At 45.8% G+C, this 20,586-nt stretch overlaps 2 protein-coding genes across 3 annotated transcripts in view; one reads left to right on the forward strand and one right to left on the reverse strand.

Moving 5' to 3' along the window:
* The window catches only part of ECPAS (Ecm29 proteasome adaptor and scaffold), a 59,437-nt gene extending 48,417 nt beyond the window's left edge, over window positions 1-11,020 (reverse strand). Inside the window, exons 1-2 of one of the 2 annotated variants that reach the window (XM_032205495.1) lie at window positions 10,988-11,020; window positions 3,910-4,040 (exon numbers count right to left, since the gene is read on the reverse strand). In XM_032205495.1, coding sequence (XP_032061386.1) covers window positions 3,910-4,040; window positions 10,988-11,009 — 153 coding nt within the window. In that variant the 5' untranslated portion in view covers window positions 11,010-11,020. Of the gene's footprint in view, window positions 1-3,909; window positions 4,041-10,631; window positions 10,715-10,987 lie in introns of those variants that run through there. The other variant, XM_032205494.1, reaches the window with a different exon arrangement.
* Window positions 11,021-11,937: 917 nt separating this feature from the next.
* Window positions 11,938-19,219, forward strand: DNAJC25 (DnaJ heat shock protein family (Hsp40) member C25). The gene is made up of 4 exons (XM_032206337.1): window positions 11,938-12,234; window positions 13,140-13,292; window positions 15,106-15,576; window positions 18,262-19,219. The coding sequence occupies exons 1-4, from the start codon at window positions 11,938-11,940 to the stop codon at window positions 18,382-18,384; spliced, it is 1,044 nt and encodes a 347-aa protein (XP_032062228.1). The 3' UTR covers window positions 18,385-19,219.
* Window positions 19,220-20,586: the final 1,367 nt, after the last annotated feature.

Here is a 20,586-nt window from a genome sequence, read left to right on the forward strand (position 1 = left end):
TTATCTGAGCTGAATCAAATACCTGCACTTCTGAGCACGAGTGCTTTGTATGTTTTTACATTGGCATCATGCAGCATGCAGAGAGATACTATCCAAAATGGCACAAATATTGCCAGTGCACCAGAACTTCTTGGAGCCGAGTGAACTTGCACTGGATTAGCTGTGCGTGTGAGAGACGCTGGGTAGGCAACTGCTTCAGCAAAAGACATCCTAGAGCTGAACTTAAGTCACCTGTCAAACTGTGGCTTGAAGAGGGATTAGATTACCTTTTCAGATCAAATTGGTTAGGAGGACACATGCATTGCGAGCTTATTCGCATACCTAGACTATATCCTAGACCTGAAAATGGACGAGAAAAAGGAGTTCAAATTATTAAATAACACAAATAGTATCGCTATGACATTCACAAAATTAAGGACGGGGTAAAACCAAACAGAGCAATCAATGTATTAAGGCAGCAGGCGGGAAAGGAAATTTTATTTTTCCCCTTCCATTCTAACAGCGTAAGGTTGAGGAGAAAGTCAGCCTGGAGGTTCAGAGTAAACCTACAGTCTAATCAATCCATCTGCTGTATTGAACCTGACTGGGTTTGCATGGCAAGGGTTTGGCAGCAGGGGGGCTGCAGGGGTGGTCCCTGTGAGCAGAGCCCAGCAGCTGCCCCATGTCAGAGCAGAGCCAGCTGCACCCTGTGGGAAGGATGCATGCTCGAGCTGTTCCTGAACAGCAGCAGAGAAAATGTTATGGATTGACCACAACCCCTACTGCTCACCCACCTGCGTCGCCGGGGGCAGGAGTTAGATGCATTGAAACAGAAGCTGAGCCTGGGAAGAAGGTGGTGGGAGGAAAGGTGTTTTTACTTTGCTTTTAGTTCTCACTATCCTGCTCTGTTATTAACTGAAAATAAACTAATAAATAATAAATTAAATTAAGGAAAGCCGGTAGATGTTGGATTTCAGCAAAGCTTTCAGTACTACCTCGCACAGCATCCTTCTGGACAAAATGTCCAGCACAGAGCTAGACAAGAACATAATGCAACGGGGGAACAATTGGCCGACAGATGGGGCTCAGAGGGATGTAGTAAATGGGGTTACATCAAGCTGGAGACCAGCTACCAGGGGGGCTCTGCAAGCCCCATTTTAGGGAGTTCTCTTTTATGTTTTCATAAATGACTTGGATGCAGGACTCACATGCATACTAAATAAATGTGCAGGCAACACTACATAAGGAGGAACCGATGCCTCCCTTAAGGGTAGCGAGGACTTGCAGCGAGACCTTGACAAACTAGAGAGCTGGGCATCACCAACTGCATGGCATCTAGCAAGAGCAAGTGCTGGATTCTGCACCTGGGGCAGGGCAACACTTGATACACATACGGACTTGCCCTGGCAGCCCAGAGTGGCTACGATTCTGTTGTGCATCATGCTAGGACTCTTTGATAATAGCAATACGTAATATTAATGCTACAAAAGTTGCAAGAGATACCTGACAGGAGACAGCAGAGTTTTGTCACTTTGCCTACAGTCAGTCACTGGGTGAACAAATTTTGTGCTTCTCTTTTCTCTACCCCATCTACTTTTTTGCCTTTCTTTTCCAATGTAAGGAGTGTTCACGTAAAAAGCCGTATTTGCCTTCCTTCCATTGCCTTAACATGATTTTGAGGCCAGGGTTGAGTAATGGGCACATTCTTTGCTGTCCACCAGGCACGATTAGAAAACTAGGTATTAGTGTTTAGAAGCCATGAGCATTTGAAAATACACCAGACTTCTTAGACACTTTCCGCCAGCTTAGTAGAAAAATAAGAAAAAGTACCAAATTGAAAAGCTTAGCTCTGACATAAGTAGCAGAAGAAGACAAGGTGCAGATTAAACAGATTTATCTGCATGTTACTCAGTGTTAGTGCTCATTAGAATTAAAAACTAAAAGTGTTTTCCCCTTCTCTCCGTATCACTGATGAAATATTTTGATGTCTATGTACAGAATCAAACAAAAAAATCAAAAACAAATACAATTTATTGTTATACTTTGAATTTATATCAGAAACAGAATACCGAGAGTCAACTTCCCTTCTCTGATAATGCTAAGAACAGAATCCAGGGTCATTGACTGGATTTGAGAAATACCAGAAAGCACTCATGTTCTTATGATACCATCATCATGTCATACAGATAATAATCTATAGCTTAAGTATATAAAAGGGGGAAGAGGAAACAAGTTTTATTTCATTATTCTTTCTAACACAAAAACTACCCTACATCATAAGAATGACGCGTGACTTTGAGAGACCTCTCAAAATCTAATTTTCAAAGGAGTAGTCCTCCCTCTTTCCTGAATCTCACATCGTTCCAGAGAAAAGACAATGCTTTCCAGATTATAAATGGAAAAAATAGTATCTCTATCCATGACAATGAAGTTAAAGCTAGAAGACACAAACCATTCTGTGATTCTATGAAAAATATCATTTAAAAATACCCTAAGGAATATCACTAGTTAGTTGGGTGCCTCTCTTCACAGCTTTAAGAGCACGAAAGCATGTATTCAGAAAAACCTTCCTTCTGAGTCTGAAGATTTGTCCTTCAGCACCGTGGAATGGTTTTTATGTCTATGGATCCACTTTCATGTGATCATGGCTGGGACCACGTTTTGTGTAAAACCTGTGCTCCAGCTATTGGCAGGTTCTGATTTACTGCAGAGTTCAAGTGAAGGTACAACCATTTCCCTATTTCTTCAAGACAAAGAGGGGAATCTGGGTCACAACCCAAGGGACCCCCATATCCTTCCTCCTCTCCAGCAGCTGACCAAGAAATCCCCTGATCGCTCTGAGAGCCAGCTTCTCCAGTGGTCTCATCCCTAGAGACTACGGTCTCTCTGACTGCTGACACCATGATACCTTCCTCCTGCCCCCAACACTGAGTCCCTTGCCCCGAAAAAGAGCTGGAAATGGAATTTAACAAGATGACAGGACAGACTGTGCTGACCAGGTGCAGGACAAGGACAGGCAAGCATACCAACCCGTGAGTTGCTTACATGCCACTGGCCCTTTTTATCCATTCTTTCCCCTACTCTACCACAATTGCTTCTCCCTAAGTCACCTCGATCCACCCCTTTCACCACCTTTGGTTCCTCTAACCATCACATAGTAAGGCTTGTGCAATCCCAAAGTGCTCTTCTGCTGCACCTCACTGCATCCACTACCCCTAGGCAGCACCCCCTCAGTTCAAACAGTGCTTTGATGTTGGCTCATGTAACCTAACGCAGGGAAACAAATTCCTCAGGAACATACTGAGTTCTGCCTCCAAATTGGTTTGTTCCTTAGTCCTATTCCTGCAACTAGACAAGCCCCAAACCATTCATCAGGTGTTATTTAACGTGCACCTGAATAAACTCTGCAATAAAGCTGCCATCTGTAGCAGGGAGCCAAACTCTTTCAGACAAATTAAACTGCATCTTAAAAACTATTTGGTCCTCACTCCTAGTTCTGTTACCAGGTTAGTGAACGAGACCCATACGCAACTCTTCACAGTCTTTCGCACACAGAAGCAGTGTTGTGTGTCCAGACATGTGATACAAAAGAGCCCTCACCTGGAAGTCATGCCAGTTGCCTCTGTGGCAGTAAGTCTCTGTCCCAGGCTAACTCATAGTTAGCTGGCTTCACGTGGAAACAAATACAGCCTCCACACGTCTGCAAAAGCCACACATCTGCCAACAGTCTCTGCTTATACAGGCAATGAGTGTCTTCTCTAAGCCCTGAGAGCTGTAATAAACCCATTCTTCTTATCACGCTCATGACAATGTTTCCTGAGAGAGTAAATTTCTTCACAGAGAACATCCAAGAGCCGTAAAGCACCATTCAAAAATACCTACTTGTGCATGATGAAGACAACATACCACCACAGTGAACCGCACCCTTACCTTTTTACGCACTCCTTCCTGTGTGCTGGACAGCTTGAGGAGAACAGGGGGTAGGAATTTGGAAATAATATTCTGTAACTGCTCATCTGTCTCCGCATGGCCAAGACGCAAGAACACACGTTCAAGTTGATCTGCAGAGGAAAAGAGAGAGAAACCTGTTGAAACTCAAAATTTCTGTAAGAAGGACTTTTTCTGGAAATACCCTTATGGGCCTCTAAGAGATGCCACACGCAGTTCTCAAAGTAATTCTGTCTCAATGCAGAATTCAATACAATACTCAGCACAGATCCACCTTCTACTTTTAACACTAGCTGACCAAACTGTTACGTATCTTTTTTTAAACCAAAGGTATAAATACCTAAAGTAGAGGAGGTAAATGGACAGAGCCAGGCACTTTTCAGTGGCGTGCAGCCATCGGACAAGGAGCAATGACCAAAAACAGGCCAATACTGAGCAAACCAGCCCAATGGCTTCCAGTACGAGCCTCCACAATCACGTACAGACCACTCCTATCAAAGGCAAAAGCAACTCATACCTCCCTGACATTGTCGTGCTGTGTTTCAAATAAAATCCGGAACATATCCAAAGGTGGTAAGAAAGGTTAGCATCTCTAAGTCACTCCTTGCCCTTTCTGCTTTGACAGCAAAGTTGTGCAGCTGGAGAGCTGCAAACTTTTAAAAGTGCGCTTGCTGTGACCTGCATTCAGACCATGGCGTTCAATATCTCTGCTAGATAATTAGAGGGCAAAAAGATTTGTCCATTTCCTGTTGGTATTCTTGCTAAACTTAGGGTTCTGGTCATCCACAGGGATCCCACTGCAGATGTTAAGTAAACAAAACAAAATGTTAACCCTGTAAAACAGGACTCGAGACATAATACAGCTCAAAAAAAAAGTCTAGGCAAAGCACCAGGTAAAAGCTTGGGACAAGCCACATCATCACAGCTGTGAATGAGTTAGCAGGCTGTGTACCTGAAAGCAGAAGAAACAAGCTGTGAAGTGAAATAGTTGTTAAAGAGCTTGAGACTCCTGCTCAAGAGTGACACCGAAGGGAGAATTCATAGGGCATACTGACACAGGTTCACTCGTTCTGCCTGTGGCCGTACGTTGAGCCACACAGGTCTACAAAATCTGGATCAATCAGCTTTACGAACCTGTACAAATACTGCCTGAATCAGTTAGTGGTCTGTAAAAAATTGTTAACCTTTTTTTTCCCCTCATCAGACAGCATCATCATGATCATCAGAACAAGATCACAAGCGTGAAACACAGGAGATGTTGCTGAAACTTAAAACACAAAGTTCCCAAAAATCACTCTGTGAAGCTGCTGGGGTGTTGTAACAAACTCATTTTCCTCCGGGGAGGAGACCTGCTGCTAGAACAAGGAAAGAAAACGACAGACTTGGACAAAGAGGTAGAATTTGCAACTTCTGCAAGATCCAGAGGGGACAATAATCGCAAGAAGCATTTTCTCAGCGAGCTGGGAGAAGATCCCTTCAAGGAAACAGATGAGACCGAAGCCTGCTGTCAGCAGCTCAGGCACAAGGCCTGAGGGCCATCTGTCTTCGCACGGAGAACGGGGGAGTCCCTATTTTAAGCACTGGCACGCAGCTGCCCTGACAGCTACGCCAGAAGCCAAGCAAAGCCTGCCCGGCGCTCCCGATGCGTGCAGCCACGTCCACAGGCAGCAAGGGGACCCAGCCGGCGCTTCCAAAGGGACCGCAGGTCTCGAGACATCCTCCAAGGAGGAAACCATCCGCCCAAAGGACTGATCTGATCTGCTACAAGCCCGGATTAAAGGGTGACCCAGGAGAACTCTCCTTCAGCAGAGCACGGAGCCGAAACCCTCCCCGTCCCGTTTCATGGCCCCCACCGGGGATGGTGAAACCGCAGGGCTGCGATTTCAGCAGGGGGCCACCAGGATTTATTACGATAAAAACGCATTGAAGCGAGAGGTCTAACTTGCTTTGCTACATACCACAGGGGGAGGAAAAAAAAAAAAAAAAAAAAGAAAAAAAAGATGGCACGAGAGCACTTTGAATAAACACTGGCAACTAAAATTAACTGCTAGGGCAATCTTACGGCAAGGCGCCTTTGCCAGTCTAGGGTTAGCCATTGCTAACCCAAACTGAACCTGAAATGCAACAAAAAAATCCAACAAAACACTCCTGCACCGTCTCCTTTCACAAGCTGATTGATACAAGGATAACCTGTGAAGTTTTCAGAAGAACTGCAAGAAATAAGGGGAGATGATGTTTCATGAAACAGAGCTATATTCCCATCTTAAAAGCTGCTGTTTAAGAAAAAGGATTGTGCAAAGGCTTCTCCTTCCTAAATCTCACGTTACACTCTCACCTAAAATTTAGGACTGCAATACTGCCTTGCTAAGCTCCAGCACCCTCTGTATTAGCTAATTGTAATGTTTATAAAATTACTGCATAGTCCATCTACTGCAAGTCAGCTGAACACGCGGATGGGGAAGACTGTCAGAGACCGAGGGCCGCCTTTTAATACAGTCCAGAGGACTCCAGAGAAACATCTGGTGAGAAAGCTGAAATGAAAGGGAGAAAGGAGGAAAGGAAGCAGGCTTCGCTGGAACAACAACTGGAAAACGCAGTGCCCAGACATGCCAGGCTCTAAATAACTCACTCCAGGATCAAACTTGCACCTTCAGACCAACGGAGAAGAGCAGGGCACGCCTGGACCACTCTGAGCTTCGGGGTTCACTCCGCAACGGGGAGCCCCTTGCTCCACGAGCAAGCTTTGGAAGGAGCAGCCCAAGTAAGATTACTCACTACTGTCATTCAGCACATCACTGATTGCATTATTTTTATCAAAAAGTTTCCCTTTATAAGGAAAGGTGAAAGCTAGCAGCCATTTCTTTAAAGAGAGATGACCGCTACACCACCCAGAACCTGGTTACGAGGTATGTGACAACCACAGTCCCAAGTCAAACTTACCCACTACATCAGCCAGCACACCAGAAATCATGTCTGGGTTAATACCTACTCCTAGAAATATGATGTGTGCCACAGCTACCATGATGACCTTTTGCTGGGGATTAAAATAAACAGCCAAGAATGAACTGCATGAGTAAAAGAATGAATACCAGATGGTTTTATTTTTAAAACCCATGCAATTAAGTCCATGCAAAGTTTGTAGTAGACATTCATGCATTTTGGCATAAACGCAACCTCTTTCCTAGCTGCTGTGTTGCATTTTCATACAACATTTCATTTTTACTAGTGTTTTCTTGAAAAACAACGCAACACACATCTACAAAAGGATGAACACAAACAAGGAGAATTTAACAACATGCACCGTATGTGGAGAGACCTTCCATTTCCCTGTATGTGGAAGAACAAAGTGGCAAGAAAACAAGATAAATCTTTGTATCCCCGCTTCCAGCAGCAGTGTCCAATTTGTGTCTACAGACATGGTGTATTTGGAATCTGAAATCCTCGAGTTACCATGGCAATGCAGTTACTGATTTGTGAGAAAATGCATGTTTCACTTCTGGCTCTCTCCAGTCTCCATTTAAAATTACGGGAGGAAATATAGGGTTCAGTACTCAAGACCACACCTCTTGCAGAAAGCGAAGGAATAGATTTCAAAACACAGATAACACACAGCATACAAGTTTTACAAGAACGTCACGCTAACAGCAAGGCTCTGACTCGTGCTTCGTAGGCTTCCAAACCCTGTGACACGGGCCCTAGCAGAGTCAGAGCTATTTCTCAGCCTCCCTGCTTCAGAGCTGACCCTGCAGTCACTCCAGCCAAGAGCAAACCTCCAGCCTGCTACTGAAACAACACGCCCCCTCTGCCAGTTTTGCTATGTGGTAGCTTGCCAAAGGGAACAGCAGAAAGACACAGAAAGGATACAGTAAATAAATAAACAGCCTAACATTTTCCACCCTTTTACAAGGGCGTTTCCCTACCTACTTCCTTTTATTTTACTTTTTTTTTCCTAGTTAAAATCACATACTTCGAATGCTTGGCCTTCCTAAGGTAGCCAGCCCACTGCTTATCCATCTCTTTATCGAAGAAGTCCCCTCTGGTTTCAGCTGAGCTCAGTTCCACTTCGTGTGTCCAGGTTCTCCTCCCCGTCCTCATGCAAGATACAGAATTAGCTCCCTCTGGCACTTACTGCTATCATATGCAGCACGTCGGCCATTCTGCACACACCTCTCAGCAGCATATATTGGTGTAATTGCACGTCAAGCACCAGGAACACCCTTCTTTTTACGAAAAAGAGACTCAAGGAACTACTGAGACCAGGTCACGTCCAGGTAATTATACTTAATAATTTAACTACCCTCGTAGCCCCAAAGAGAGTCTTGAGTCCTCCGCAAAACACAGTAGAAAAGCAAAGCTCCGTGCATAAAGCTGGAATTTGTCTTCGCTTCCCTGAAAAAAATACAGTCTATTAGACAAATTACTGGGACTGCCACACTGAAGTATTTCCAGAAGCGTGTTTCACTGCAGCAAACAAACAAACAAAAAAACCTCAATCACTGAGCTCTGTCGAACCACTACGCTGCGCTCAGCATCCCCCAGCCCTCTCTCCAAAAGGCCCTACAGCATGTAAAGGCTACTGGACACAGCTGGGTTTCGACTTCCCTGCTTCGACAGCGGGCAGTTTTCGGTACCACTACCTGCTGCAAGCAAGAGCTGTTTGTTTCCGTGCTATTCTGCATGCAGGCAGGGAACCAAACCGGCTCCCGTCCACTGTGCCGCTACTAGAATAGAAGTCAAATTCCTGTTCGGATGGTATTAGACTCTGGGAGAAAATATATCTGGCATGATTATAGTAGCAAACAGTGAGTCAGGATTTGCTGGTGCTATTCCTGGCTCTACCAGTAACCCATTACGTGCCTACAGGCAAATCACTTAAGGGAGCGTTTGCAGAGCCGGGCTCATCGCTGCATTATTTTACAAGCTCTGACTGGAAAAGGGTGGGAAGGCCTGGGGGTGAGGGAATGTTTTCTCTTTTGTCCATCCTGTTCTTCCATTTCATAGAAAATCTTTTATAAACGGTTTGACTGACGTGCCAAAATCCAAATATTTTTAACGTGCCAGGTTTAGGATCTCCATTCAACTGGCTGTCTCCTCTTCCTCAAAGTGAACTGTTCCTTCCCTTGCGCCTGAACTCTTAAAGCTTCAGGACCCGTTTAATGACTTTGCATTGATTTTTAACCTGCATTATCTTCACTCTTATGCTGCCTTCAAGTAACTAGTCCTCTAGGAGGGTAAGTACCTTCATACACAACCTAAGCAAACAGCAAGAGGTCTTGTGTTTGCCTGGTGCTGTAGATCGAAGTTTCCTATAGCTATACATATGTAAAGCAAGGAATATTGATTTTCCAGTGTGAAACTAGTAATAATTATGCTTGTTATTTTGGGACTTATCGTCATCCTAAAAAGGAACAGGTTTCTTTCCAAATACCCTGAAATTCGACTATTTAAACACACCAAAAGACGGAAAGCCCACGCGGAGGTTGTTTGGTTTCCTGCTCATTCACCTTAAAAATAAAAGCTAATGGAAAAAGAGAGATTCAAGTAAGACTGCAGTACTTCCTATTCAGCGACAGATGAGGAACTGGGGAAGAAGAAACAAGCCAACACTCTTTCCTTCCCCGCTGGGCCAAGGAAGGTTTCCGACCACCCCATACAACCCCTATACAACCGCTGCGGGATGCAGCGGCCCAGCACCCCGAATTACGTCACGTAACCACCGGCACGAAGCTCCTCTCACAGGGATTAATTAACACAAGGGGCCGTTTAGCACCTGATACGTGGCTGAGGACTAATTTTTTTTTTTTTTTGCAGGGTCAGCATCTGGAGGCAAGGAGCCGCAGGCTGGCCGGTGACAGGAGAGGCTGTGGGATGGCAGCGGCAGGCGGGTCTGCCCCTGCCGCAATTTATCCCGGTTGCCAATGGAATAAATAGCCTGGCATTTGTGCCCTCTGCCTCAAGGGCCGGCGTAACCTGAAGATCCTTCTCGCTCCGGCGCAGGGTCCTGGGCTGTGTGGTTACATAAAGGACATCCCCACTGCCGCTGCCACCCAGCAGCGTCTAACAAAGAGGCGAAACAAAGGCATCAGCCCCGCGGAGACACGCAGAGACCAACGCAGGCAAAAAAAATAAATAAATAAATTAATTAAAAAAAAACACAAAATAAAATAAATAAAACAGAACAGAGGGAGGCCTCAGACCTGAAACCCAGCCGCAGAAACACAGCCCTGAGCCTTGCTGCTGCCCTTCATCCCGCACAGCCCAACGCTGAGTCATACGCGAGCTGCTCATTGCCCCTCACGCCAAAAGCAGCGCCTTGGCACGGCAGGGAGCGCAGAAAACATATATAAATATATATATATATAAATTATTATTATTATTTTTTTTAAAGTTCCGTGGGCGAACGAACAGCAGGCCGGCCCCTGGAGCACAGGTCGTGCCCAGAGAGGGGGGGCAGGGACCCAACACGGACCCCCCCCCCCCCAGCCCCGGGGGACATCCCAAAATCGGGCACCCCTCGCCCTGCCGGGGGGGCTCCGCACCCAGCCCGGGGTCGCCCCCCGAGGGCACCCCCCGGGACTACACCTCCCAGCCGGCCCCGTCCCCAGCCGCTCCCCCGGCCGCCCAAGGGGCTGCCCCGGGCCGGGGGGGCTGCGGGCGGCTGCCCCCCATCCCTGTCCCCCTGCCCGAGCCCCGGCGGCGCTTACTGAGCTCGTCCTGGGCGGCCGCGGCGGCCGCGGCCATGTTGTGCTGCGCAGGGAGGGAGGGAGGGAGGGAGGGAGGGAGGGCGGTGAGAGGCGAGGCGAGGCGAGCCGCCCGAGCCCCGGCCCGCCTCCTTCTCCTCCTCCTCCTCCTCCTCCTTCTCTTCTTCTTCTTCCTCCTCCTCCTCCTCCTCCTCCTCCCCACGGCTCTCCCCACGAGGGGCAGGCGGCCCCCGCCCTCCCGCTTTATATTTAGAAAGAGCTGAGCCATCGCCCCCCCCCCCCCCCCCCCCGCCTTTCCCTTCCTCCTCCTCCTCCTCCTCCTCCTCCTCCTCCTCCCCTCTCCCCGCCGCCGCACTGACCCGAGTCCATGCTGACCTCCATGCCGGCGCGGGCACACGGCTGGCGAGGAGGAGGAGGAGGAGGAAGAGGAGGAGGAGGAGGAGGAGGGACGGCAGAGCCTCGCCTCCCCCTAGCTGCAGCCGCTGCTGCACGGCCGGGGGCTGGGCTGTGTCGTGTCCCCCCCCCCCCGGCTCCGCCCAGGGCCGGGCTGCCCCCGCCGGCTGGGATTTCTGGGGTAAAATCCAGGGATTTCTGCCCGGTGGGTTCATCCCAAGTGGAGCCGGGAGAGCTCCGAGGTCATCGCCCTGCCGGCGGTGGCACCCGCCCCGGTGTCGTGTGGTGTCGCGAAGCAGCGCTGTGTCGCGATAGGGGCACCTCCCCGACAGGAGAGGCGATCTCCTGGCTGGGGTTTGGAAGGGCAAGCGGTGAGAGATGAGCTGGCAGACAAAGAATCACGGAATCGCAGGATTTCTGGGTTGGGAGAGACCTCCAAGATCACCAGGTCCAACCTCTGACCTAACACTAACAGTCCCCGCTAACCATATCCCTAAGCTCTACATCTAAAGGGATAACGCGGTGCGATACCACCTCGCTAGGTTTTTTTTTTTTTTTTTTTTTTTTTTTTGAGGAGAGAAACGATACAACAATAAAAAAAAAAAAAAGTGACAAAGTGACAAAAAAAAAAAAAAAGTGATTTCTGCTCTTTGTGATTTGGCACGGGGTCGTTAATCTGTGGGGGTGCGAGGCTGAAACCCGCCCCGCGGAGCTGCCCCATCCCTGAACCACCCGGGGCTTCGCCAGGGGAGCGTGGGGGTGGGGTGGGGGGGGCGTAATTATCTAGTAATTAACACTCGATAATTAATTAGGGGTGGCAATGATCCCAGCGCCCCGCCCTGCCGCCCGGAGAGCGCAGGCGCGGCCCCGGCCCCGCTCCCGGCCCCGGCTGTGGCGGCGGCTGAGGCGCTGCGAGATGGCGGCGGCGGGCGGCGGGCGGCGCTGGCTGCTCTGCCTCTGGCTGTCGGCGGCGCTGCTGCCCAGGGCGGCCCGGGGGCTGACGGAGGGGCTGTACTGCGGCCGCAGGGTGTGCTACGAGGTGCTGGGCGTCAGCCGGCAAGCCAGCAAGGCCGAGATCGCCCGAGCATACCGGCAGCTGGCCCGCAAGTACCACCCCGACCGCTACCGGGGCGAGCAGGGAGGGGAAGGGGGTGGCCCGCAGGCGGCCCACGAGAAGTTCCTGCTGATCGCCACCGCCTACGAGACCCTCAAGGTGAGAGGGGAGAGGGGTGGGGGGCGTTCAGGCTCGGGTGCGAGCCCCCCCGCTGGGCTCCGAGCCCTCTGTGGAAAGGGGAAGAGGGTCCCGGGGTGCCGCACGCCCCGCGTGAGGGTTTGGTGCTTTGGGGTGAAAATGAAGGGGCTGGGGGCGTGTGGGGCGAGCACGCCTTCAAAAGTCATCTTAATCGGTGAGCTGGGGCTGTAAGGAGAGCAAGAAGTGTGTGGTGTGGGCGAGAACGCCGCCAAGGAGTGGAGGAGAGAAAGCTGGATGTGCTTCGGGTTGAATGGGAGAGAAAAAAAGGAAAAAAAAAAAAAACCACACCTGGAACTCTTCACTCGTTTTGGGTAGAAAAGGGGTGCAGTGGAGACTGACAAAGTTACATCTCTCGTCTCTTTCTAGCCTGGGTGGAAATGAGAAAGGCAATCAAGAAGATGAGAACAATGAGGTTTTTGCAGTGGCCTCCCCTTGGGTAGAGTTCACGGCCCCGTAGGCTGATTTTAAAAGGTCTCAGAAACAGTGGTCGTAGTGGTTTGTTCATCTGTAAGCTGCTTCCTGAGCAATACCCATCAGCTCTAGTCCACCTGGACTTCCGATTCCAAAATTAACTCATTTCAGTTGCCTGTCTTTATTTCAGTATTAAATCAAGTCTTCAAGCGTGTTATTTATTTATTTAAGACTATGCACGTCAGGTGTGTGGGGGGGGTGGTGAGTGTGAGAACAGATCAATTTAGTGTATGAGAGTAGGACCAAAGATTTTCCTCTTTGCTTCATAGTTGGTCGGGTTACTGCAAGTTTTTTTTAACAGCATGGTCATTCATGAGCTGTAAAACACAAATGCAACGGGGTAAGTGAAAACAGGCTTCTGAACGCTTGCATATTTTTCATCCCTCATCCAACAGGATGAAGAAACACGTAAAGATTATGACTACATGTTGGATCATCCTGAGGAGTATTACAGGCACTATTATCACTACTACAGCAGGAGGTTGGCCCCTAAAGTGGATGTCAGAATCGTGATTCTGGTTACGGTGTGCGCCATCTCTGTGTTTCAGGTAAAATTTCATGCTTATTTGACAATGCTCAATGAATTTCTGAATCGCAGGAGAAGTATCTGCAGGTCTTGCAACATGCCCGGCTTTAAACAGCCTCAGCGAGGAGGTCTTTTTTTAATCTGCTGTGGTAAATTGCTGCGTGGTGCCCATAGCAAATTTGAAGTCGGGATGTACTGAGCAGATTTTGACTGCTCTTGGTACCTTGGATGAAAGCACAGATGGTGTGATTAGTGATCAGTTTCCTGTAACAGAGTATTTCATGCAGGCAAGCGCAGCTCTCCCAAAGAAGTTACTTGGTTCTTCGTGGCAGACTGAGAACAGCCTGTTCCTGAGCACAGACTGGAGCAGTGCTCTAGATAAGCATGCGTCAGTTTTTCAAGGTTCCCAAGTATTTTTTTTATTTTTTTAAAGAAGCCAAACTACTTGCAAACAAAATGTAAGAAGCTCAGAGAGCAGTACTAAACAGCAGGAGTGCAGTTTGATAACATGCATATCTTACATTGTAGTTGATCTTAAAAAGCAGTTGAGCGAAGTTGGCTTCACTGAAGGTGGTAGTTCCAAGTTCAAGAAAACAGTCTCTGGTTTAGATGAGAATACTTGTGCTCTTGCTGACAATTACTTCCTGGAAGGAGGTATATAACTTTTTGCTTTAGCATCCATTAGATTATTAGTTCAAAAATTCCTTTAAAAACACACACACACACAAAACCAAAAAAGGTGATATCTAGGAGGTAAAAGTACAGCTTAGTCTGTGGTACAGATGACTCTTTTTAGTTGGATATTACAAGGTAAAACAAAAAAATGTTGATCAGGATTTGAGAGCTTGGAATAATAAATTCCAGTGGCATACAGAGCCAAATACTTAATTTCTCATCAGTCTTGCTTGTAAATGCGGCGTTCCATTTCAGCTGTTATTTTGGCTGTAAGTGGAGGCACTCACTTTGCCTGCAGTCCAGCTTCCAGATGATTAAATACAAATTTACAGAGAATTAGCAAACTGATTTATCTTTCTCTTGCTTTCTGGTGTTTCCATTTCTTTGCCTTTGATACAATTATATAGTGTGTACCTGGGTGCCCCTTTGTCTTCACAAGTGGGTGTGCTGCCTGTGTAAAAATTCAGCAGAACATGTCACACTCACTCCAGCCACTGTTCTTTCTTTTTTTTTTTTTTTTTTTTCCCAATTGAAATTCAGAGGGTAACTGGAGATTAGAGTAGGATATTGTATCCTGTAAAGTCAATCCTGTCAGACTAATGAGATTGTGGCGTACTTAAGCCACATTTAATTAACTATGTAAAGTGGGTAATAATTTTATAATGAAATGTGCGTATACCAGCTACTTTGTTTATAAAGCTGAGGGGACTTCTGAGAATGGACATCAAAGCCTCACTTCAGAAGCCTCACTTAAGGCAATGTGAGATAACCATCTTCTCATGAAGAAACACAAATCGAACAGTGCCTTTACCCTCTGCTTGTCCTTCTTCATCGCTGTGTGTTGCTGTGTATACTGCTCGCACAGAAATATGTAAAAATATACTGCTGTTTCCCAGGCGCCTTATCATATTTGGATGAGTAATTGCAGCTTCTTTAATATTGCAGAAGTTGTGCTGTTACTTTCAGTTTTTATCCTTCCTGTAATAAAATAATAGTTAAAGGTATATGACAGCATTATTTTGTTTTTCCTGGCAAAACTCTAAGTAGAAATGTGTATAAAAACATGTTTGTTTGTTTGTTTTTTATTATTTGTTTGTTTGGCTTTTTGTTTGGTTTGGTTCTGGTTTTATTCTTTAACTTTTACTGTTGTTAAATTACAGTTCTTCAGCTGGTGGAGTAGTTACAACGAAGCTATCAACTACCTAGCTACAGTGCCGAAATACCGCATACAAGCTACTGAGATTGCCAGGCAACAAGGTTTACTCAATAAGACTAGAGAAAAAGGCAAGAACAGGCGGTCTAAAGAAGAAATCCGTGAAGAAGAGGAAGAAATCATCAAATACATAATCAAAAATAAAATAGATATAAAAGGCGGTTACCAGAAGCCCAAGATATATGATATCCTTCTATTTCAGATCCTTCTTGCTCCCTTTTACTTGTGCAAATACATAATTTGGTACTGTTGGTGGATTTACTGTTTCACTATTAAAGGGCAAGAATACGGTGTGGAAGAGAAGCTGTATATCATACGAAGATACATGAAAATGTCTCAGTCTCAGTTTGACAGCCTGGAAGACCATCAAAAAGAGACCTTCCTTGAACGGCAGCTGTGGATACGAGAAAACTATGAGGTGGGTAGCTGTGGTGGAGAAGCTCGTGTTGGTTATCCAGAGCTCATGGAGGGAGAGCAGGTGTTTTGTGGAGGTGTTTGGCACAGTGGTGTGAGGAGCAGTGCTTCAACTCTAGCTTTTGCTGCCTGAATTGAAAACTGTTAGAGAATCACTTGGTGTGCTTTCTTCATCTTCTCGTGCTTCTGTGCTGATGGGCAGCATCTCCTGAGCAGGCCCATGGATGGAAGAAGGGATTTCTTGGTCAGGGGTCATCTACCTGTGATTGTTGAGGAATCTGTGGATACAAAAAGTAACTGTATCTGATGACAAGCTGTCCTGTGAAAACGTAGTGTAACAGAATTCTTACAGTAGGTTGAAGACCATGCGTTCTCCGAACAATGGTAATTTTGTAATGAGGATTACCTGGATGACCCGAAACTCCTATTTTATTAGTCTCCTTAGCCATTAATTTGTGGCTTGTTGTAGCTGATAGAAGCTGACAGCTGTTAACTGTCCCTTGATGGTTCTTTTGCCTTCAGCGAGTCTGGGGCTGTTCTTTTTACTGTGTGTCCTGCTCGACTGAAAATGGGCTATTAAATACCGGCACAACTGCTACTCTTGCCAGGGATAGCCAGTTACTAAACAGCCAGTGTGTAATTTTTCTCAAATTTCCTGTGAGAGTAGGGAAAGAACATGAGCCGCAGGATGCAGTACTGACGTCTTGGGATGCCAGGAGGTGGGAGAACTGACAAAATGCTGGTATGGTATCAAAGATCATCTGTGGGCCATCTGGGTGGGAGGTTTCCAGGAGAGGAATGGAGAAGAGGAACTGGGCCTGCTTAAAACAGGGTGATGCTGCAGCTCTGCTTGTTCTGGGAAAAGACGGCAGAGCTGCCTTTGCTGCTGCTGGTGGTGCACGTCAAAGATAAGAGAATACTTCCCTAAAAACAGTCAGAGTTGGATCAATTTAGAAACTTGAAGGGGAAAGTACCTTAACTTCAATTTTAGTAAGGAAAGGATTAGCCGACAGGTTAGCCATACACGTTGAATTAAGGTGGGTTTGCTTGAAAACAATCTGGAAGTCCAAAGAGGTGGTAATGTTAGTAGTCAGAGCAGATGGCATAAGTAAAATGCACGACAGGATGGATATTCCATGGCAGAAAAACCATGCACGCTGCTTCTAACTAGTATTGTTCTATTTGCTGAACATTAAAAAAAAAAAAAAAGCTGTATTTGTCAGGGGTGAAGTCTGCTTAGCCCAAAGTCATCTGTGGTGGCCAGCAGCTGATAATTGGTGAAGAATACAAGAAAGCTACGCTGACATAGCAATATTTATTCAGTGCAATAAGCGGTCTGGGAGCATCCTGAACAGGAAATGGTGTCTTTGTTTGTAGTAACTTTAATTATTTTTTTTTTAATAAACACGTCTAGCCACTTCTTGAATGTATTAATACCGTCAGTGACTACAGAACCATCTGGTTGTGAGTTCAGCAGGAAGTGCAGAGGATGGCTCCTGTTTGTTTTTTTTTTTTTTTTTTAAGTCACGCAGACACCTACTGATTGTTATTTTATTGGAAATGGAGATTAATCGTGCCTTGTTCCCTTTTCTCATAGTAGCTATGCTCCTCTGTACCACTACTATATCCTTACTTGAAACTCAATCGTGCCTTTTCTAAGCTGAAAAACATGCTTTCCTGTTTCTCACAAAAAGAAACACTGAAGTATCTACTACTTTGATCGCTGAGGTTGCCTATCTGCATATTGTGTAGTTTTTCCAGTGTCCTTCTAAGACTGACTGAGGATTCAATATATTGGCACAGCATGGAGCTAAATAAAAATGTTTTACTTCCTATGTTACTTTCCTAGTAATTTTTGAAGCTTGTATGATCACTGAACCTTGAGAGGGGGTATATCTATAAACCGATCTAGAATATTTTTTTAAATCTTTCGGATGCTTGTTCGGAACCTTAAATTTAATTTCCTTACAGGAAGAATTCAGATGACATAAACCTGGATGGTGTTGAGATATACACTGTCTATCTACATGAAGAGCCTTCCAGAATAAAAGTGTTGATACTGTTGCTTTTCTTAGATACGTGACTTTTATTGAAATCAGTGATGATACCATTTCTTGCCACGTTGTAATTACTTGCCATTTGGCACTACCTCTACTTACTGTAGGTATATTGACCTAGTTGAAAATTAAACGAGGAATAAAAAGATCCACTGCTGTGTAGCTGAAGGTGATCAGTCCTCTGTCTATAGAATAACTTCCAAATATGAAAACAACAGAAGTCAGAAGCTAAACTGCATTGAATGGTATGTGTGCTGAACAGGGACTCAAAATTTAGATTTTTGAGTAGATCTCTACTTTTATTCCATTGACTGCACGAGCAAAGAAGTATAGTTCCTTGCAGCACACCATCTTTCAGTGATGTAGTTTTGCTGTCAGCAAAAATTCAGAGCATTTCAACTACAGCTCGAAGGCTCCTTGGCTGAAGGCTCTTACTCTGTGTGTTAGTCAAGGTCTTCTGCTACGTTGCAATTTGGGTACCTTCACAATCAGTAACGTGACAGGTGGTTGAATTGCTAACACATACAAAAACACCCCCCCCCCCCCCCCCCCCCCCCCCCCTTACCCCCTGCTTTGGATTCACTTCAGCTGTTTCTTCAGCCTTATTAAAAACTTTTCTTTTTGTCCATCAGGTCTATAAACAAGAACAAGAGGAGGAGTTAAAGAAGAAGATGGCCTTGGATCCCCGATGGAAGAGGTATCGGAGGTGGATGAGGAATGAAGGACCTGGAAGACTGACTTTTATCGATGATTGAAAGTTGCTGAACAAAATGAGTGCTAGTGTCAACAGTCATCTGCAAAACTTTTCACTACATCATTCAGAGTTTTATCTGCTGTGGCTCAGCAGTGATCTAAAACTCAGGAATTATTAAGTCAGGCTGAAAAATAATACAGGTTTACCATTTTTATAAGTCAGACTTATTAAACAGGCTTAGCTCAGTGTATATATCTGACATACATGGGGATCTTAATGTGGAATTCATTATTTTAAATAATGTATTTTCTCAAAGTATTTCCTACTCATGATCGATGGAACCATACCTTTAATCTTTCTGAAAACCGTTTCTAGATCTGTCCTTGAAAGTCTCTGTTTTCCTTTTTAAACTGACGGGTTCCTGCAAGCGGACACTGGAAATTTGGAAATGCGTACAAAGGACTCTGCAGCAAGGGCCATTTCCTGCTTTCCTCTTCTCTCCTTCCGACTACTTTTCAACTTACTTAATTTCTGAAACGCCAAAATGTTTTTTGATGTAGACAATATGGGGATTATACCGGACTACTACTTTTGCTATTCCCGCTCCAATTGGAAATGAATTTTATTCTTTGTGGGAATAAATGATGCATGATCACCGTTTTGGTGCAAACAAGCCTTAATTCTTTGTTCTAGAGAGTGGTTCATGAAATAGCATACTTAAGTCTACTTATGTTTGGTTTTTAATCTTGTACGTTGGACTGTACCTAGCTGTTCAGAACAAGCGTACCAGTGAATATTAGTCTACTAAATGTGATACTTCTTTCACCAAAGTATTGGTAAAGGGAAAACGACCCTTTTGTTTAAAAGGGCAATTTTGATGCCTTATATAAATAAAATTTTCTATAATATACGTCCTGAATTTGTTTGCAATTCTCAATCTAAAGTATTTTCTTATGCTTATCTCTTCTGATTCCTCTGATCAGACCTCAGAGTACTTACAATACAACACTACCCTCTACTTTCGTCTGTAACTCTGACCAGGTCAGAGTTTCCACGATTTACAATTTCCATCTTTCTGTTTAGGAATTTTATCGGGGGTATGTATCTAGATTGGGGTGCTTCTGTCTCTTCTGACATCTGTAAAAATCTGCATCTGTGCAGATTGCTTCTGGGAGAGAGTCTCTTAAACCTGCTGCTGCTTCCAAAGCGTGTAATAGCTGGAAGTTTTGAAATGCTTATGTTAATTTTTGAAGTAAGACGTTTATGATACTGCAGAAGTGACCTATCATAGAATCCTCTGTGTTGGAAAAGACCTTCTCCGAGTCCAACCATCAGCCTGACCTACTGAGTCCCATCACTAAGCCATGTCCCTTAGTGCTACATGTCTTTTAAATACCTCCAGGGATGGTCACACAACTACTTCTCTGAGCAGCCTATTTCAATGCTTGTAGAATTTCTGTCTTAATGTCCGATCTAAACATCCCCTGGTGCAGCTTGAGTCCGATTCCAAAGCTGAGCACAGCACTCGAGGTGTGGCCTCACCAGAGCAGAGCACAGGGGGACGATCCCCTCCCTGCTCCTGCTGGCTGCACTGCTCCTGACACATCCAGGATGCCGCTGGCCTTCTTGGCCACCTGGGCACACTGCTGGCTCCTGTTCAGGTGAGCATCAACCAGCACCCCCAGAGCCTTTCCTCTGCACAGCTTTCCAGCCACTCTGCCCTAGTAGTGCTGCTATAAACTTAATTCACTTTGTATTTAAAGGTCAAATCAGTTCTAAAACTTGTTAAAGAACACATCTAGAACCAGTTGTGTTTATTTTCATGAAGTAATCTCTCGGACCTGGTCTGGTGGGAGGTGTCCCTGCCCGTGGCAGGGGGTTGGGGCTGGGTGCCCCTCAAGGTCTCTTCCAACCAAACCATCCAGTGGTTCTGTGACCTTGTAGTACTAAGTAGGGCTGTTATATCTAGAAATCAGGCAGGGCAGTAATACCTAGAAAAGAAGCAGAGAAGTGCATGCAAGAGCATCCGTGTCTGTGGCCACTGTTTCACAGGCTGACAGCTGAAAGCTTGCACCAGCGCCTCGCTGTGTACCATCCTTCCCCTCCTGAGCCCGTGTGATAAGCTGGGTTGCACAAACAAGCAGGCAAGACCCAAACCGCTCATCTGTCTTCCCGTTTTTTTTTTTTTTTTTTTTTTTTTTTTTTTTTAGGTTAGTTTTGATCAAGATCAGTTTCCTGACCGGACTCTGAAGCAAGAAATGGG

This window comes from Aythya fuligula, chromosome Z, assembly GCF_009819795.1.
Source record: "Aythya fuligula isolate bAytFul2 chromosome Z, bAytFul2.pri, whole genome shotgun sequence".
NCBI lineage: Eukaryota > Metazoa > Chordata > Aves > Anseriformes > Anatidae > Aythya > Aythya fuligula.

What these genes read in the sequence shown, in the direction of transcription:
- DNAJC25 (XM_032206337.1), top strand. Translation starts at nt 11,938, where the DNA reads ATGGCGGCGGCGGGCGGCGGGCGGCGCTGGCTGCTCTGCCTCTGGCTG. An exon ending in CCGCCTACGAGACCCTCAAG is followed by an intron (nt 12,235 to 13,139) that starts GTGAGAGGGGAG and finishes CTCATCCAACAG; the next exon opens with GATGAAGAAACACGTAAAGA. An exon ending in GCGCCATCTCTGTGTTTCAG is followed by an intron (nt 13,293 to 15,105) that starts GTAAAATTTCAT and finishes GTTAAATTACAG; the next exon opens with TTCTTCAGCTGGTGGAGTAG.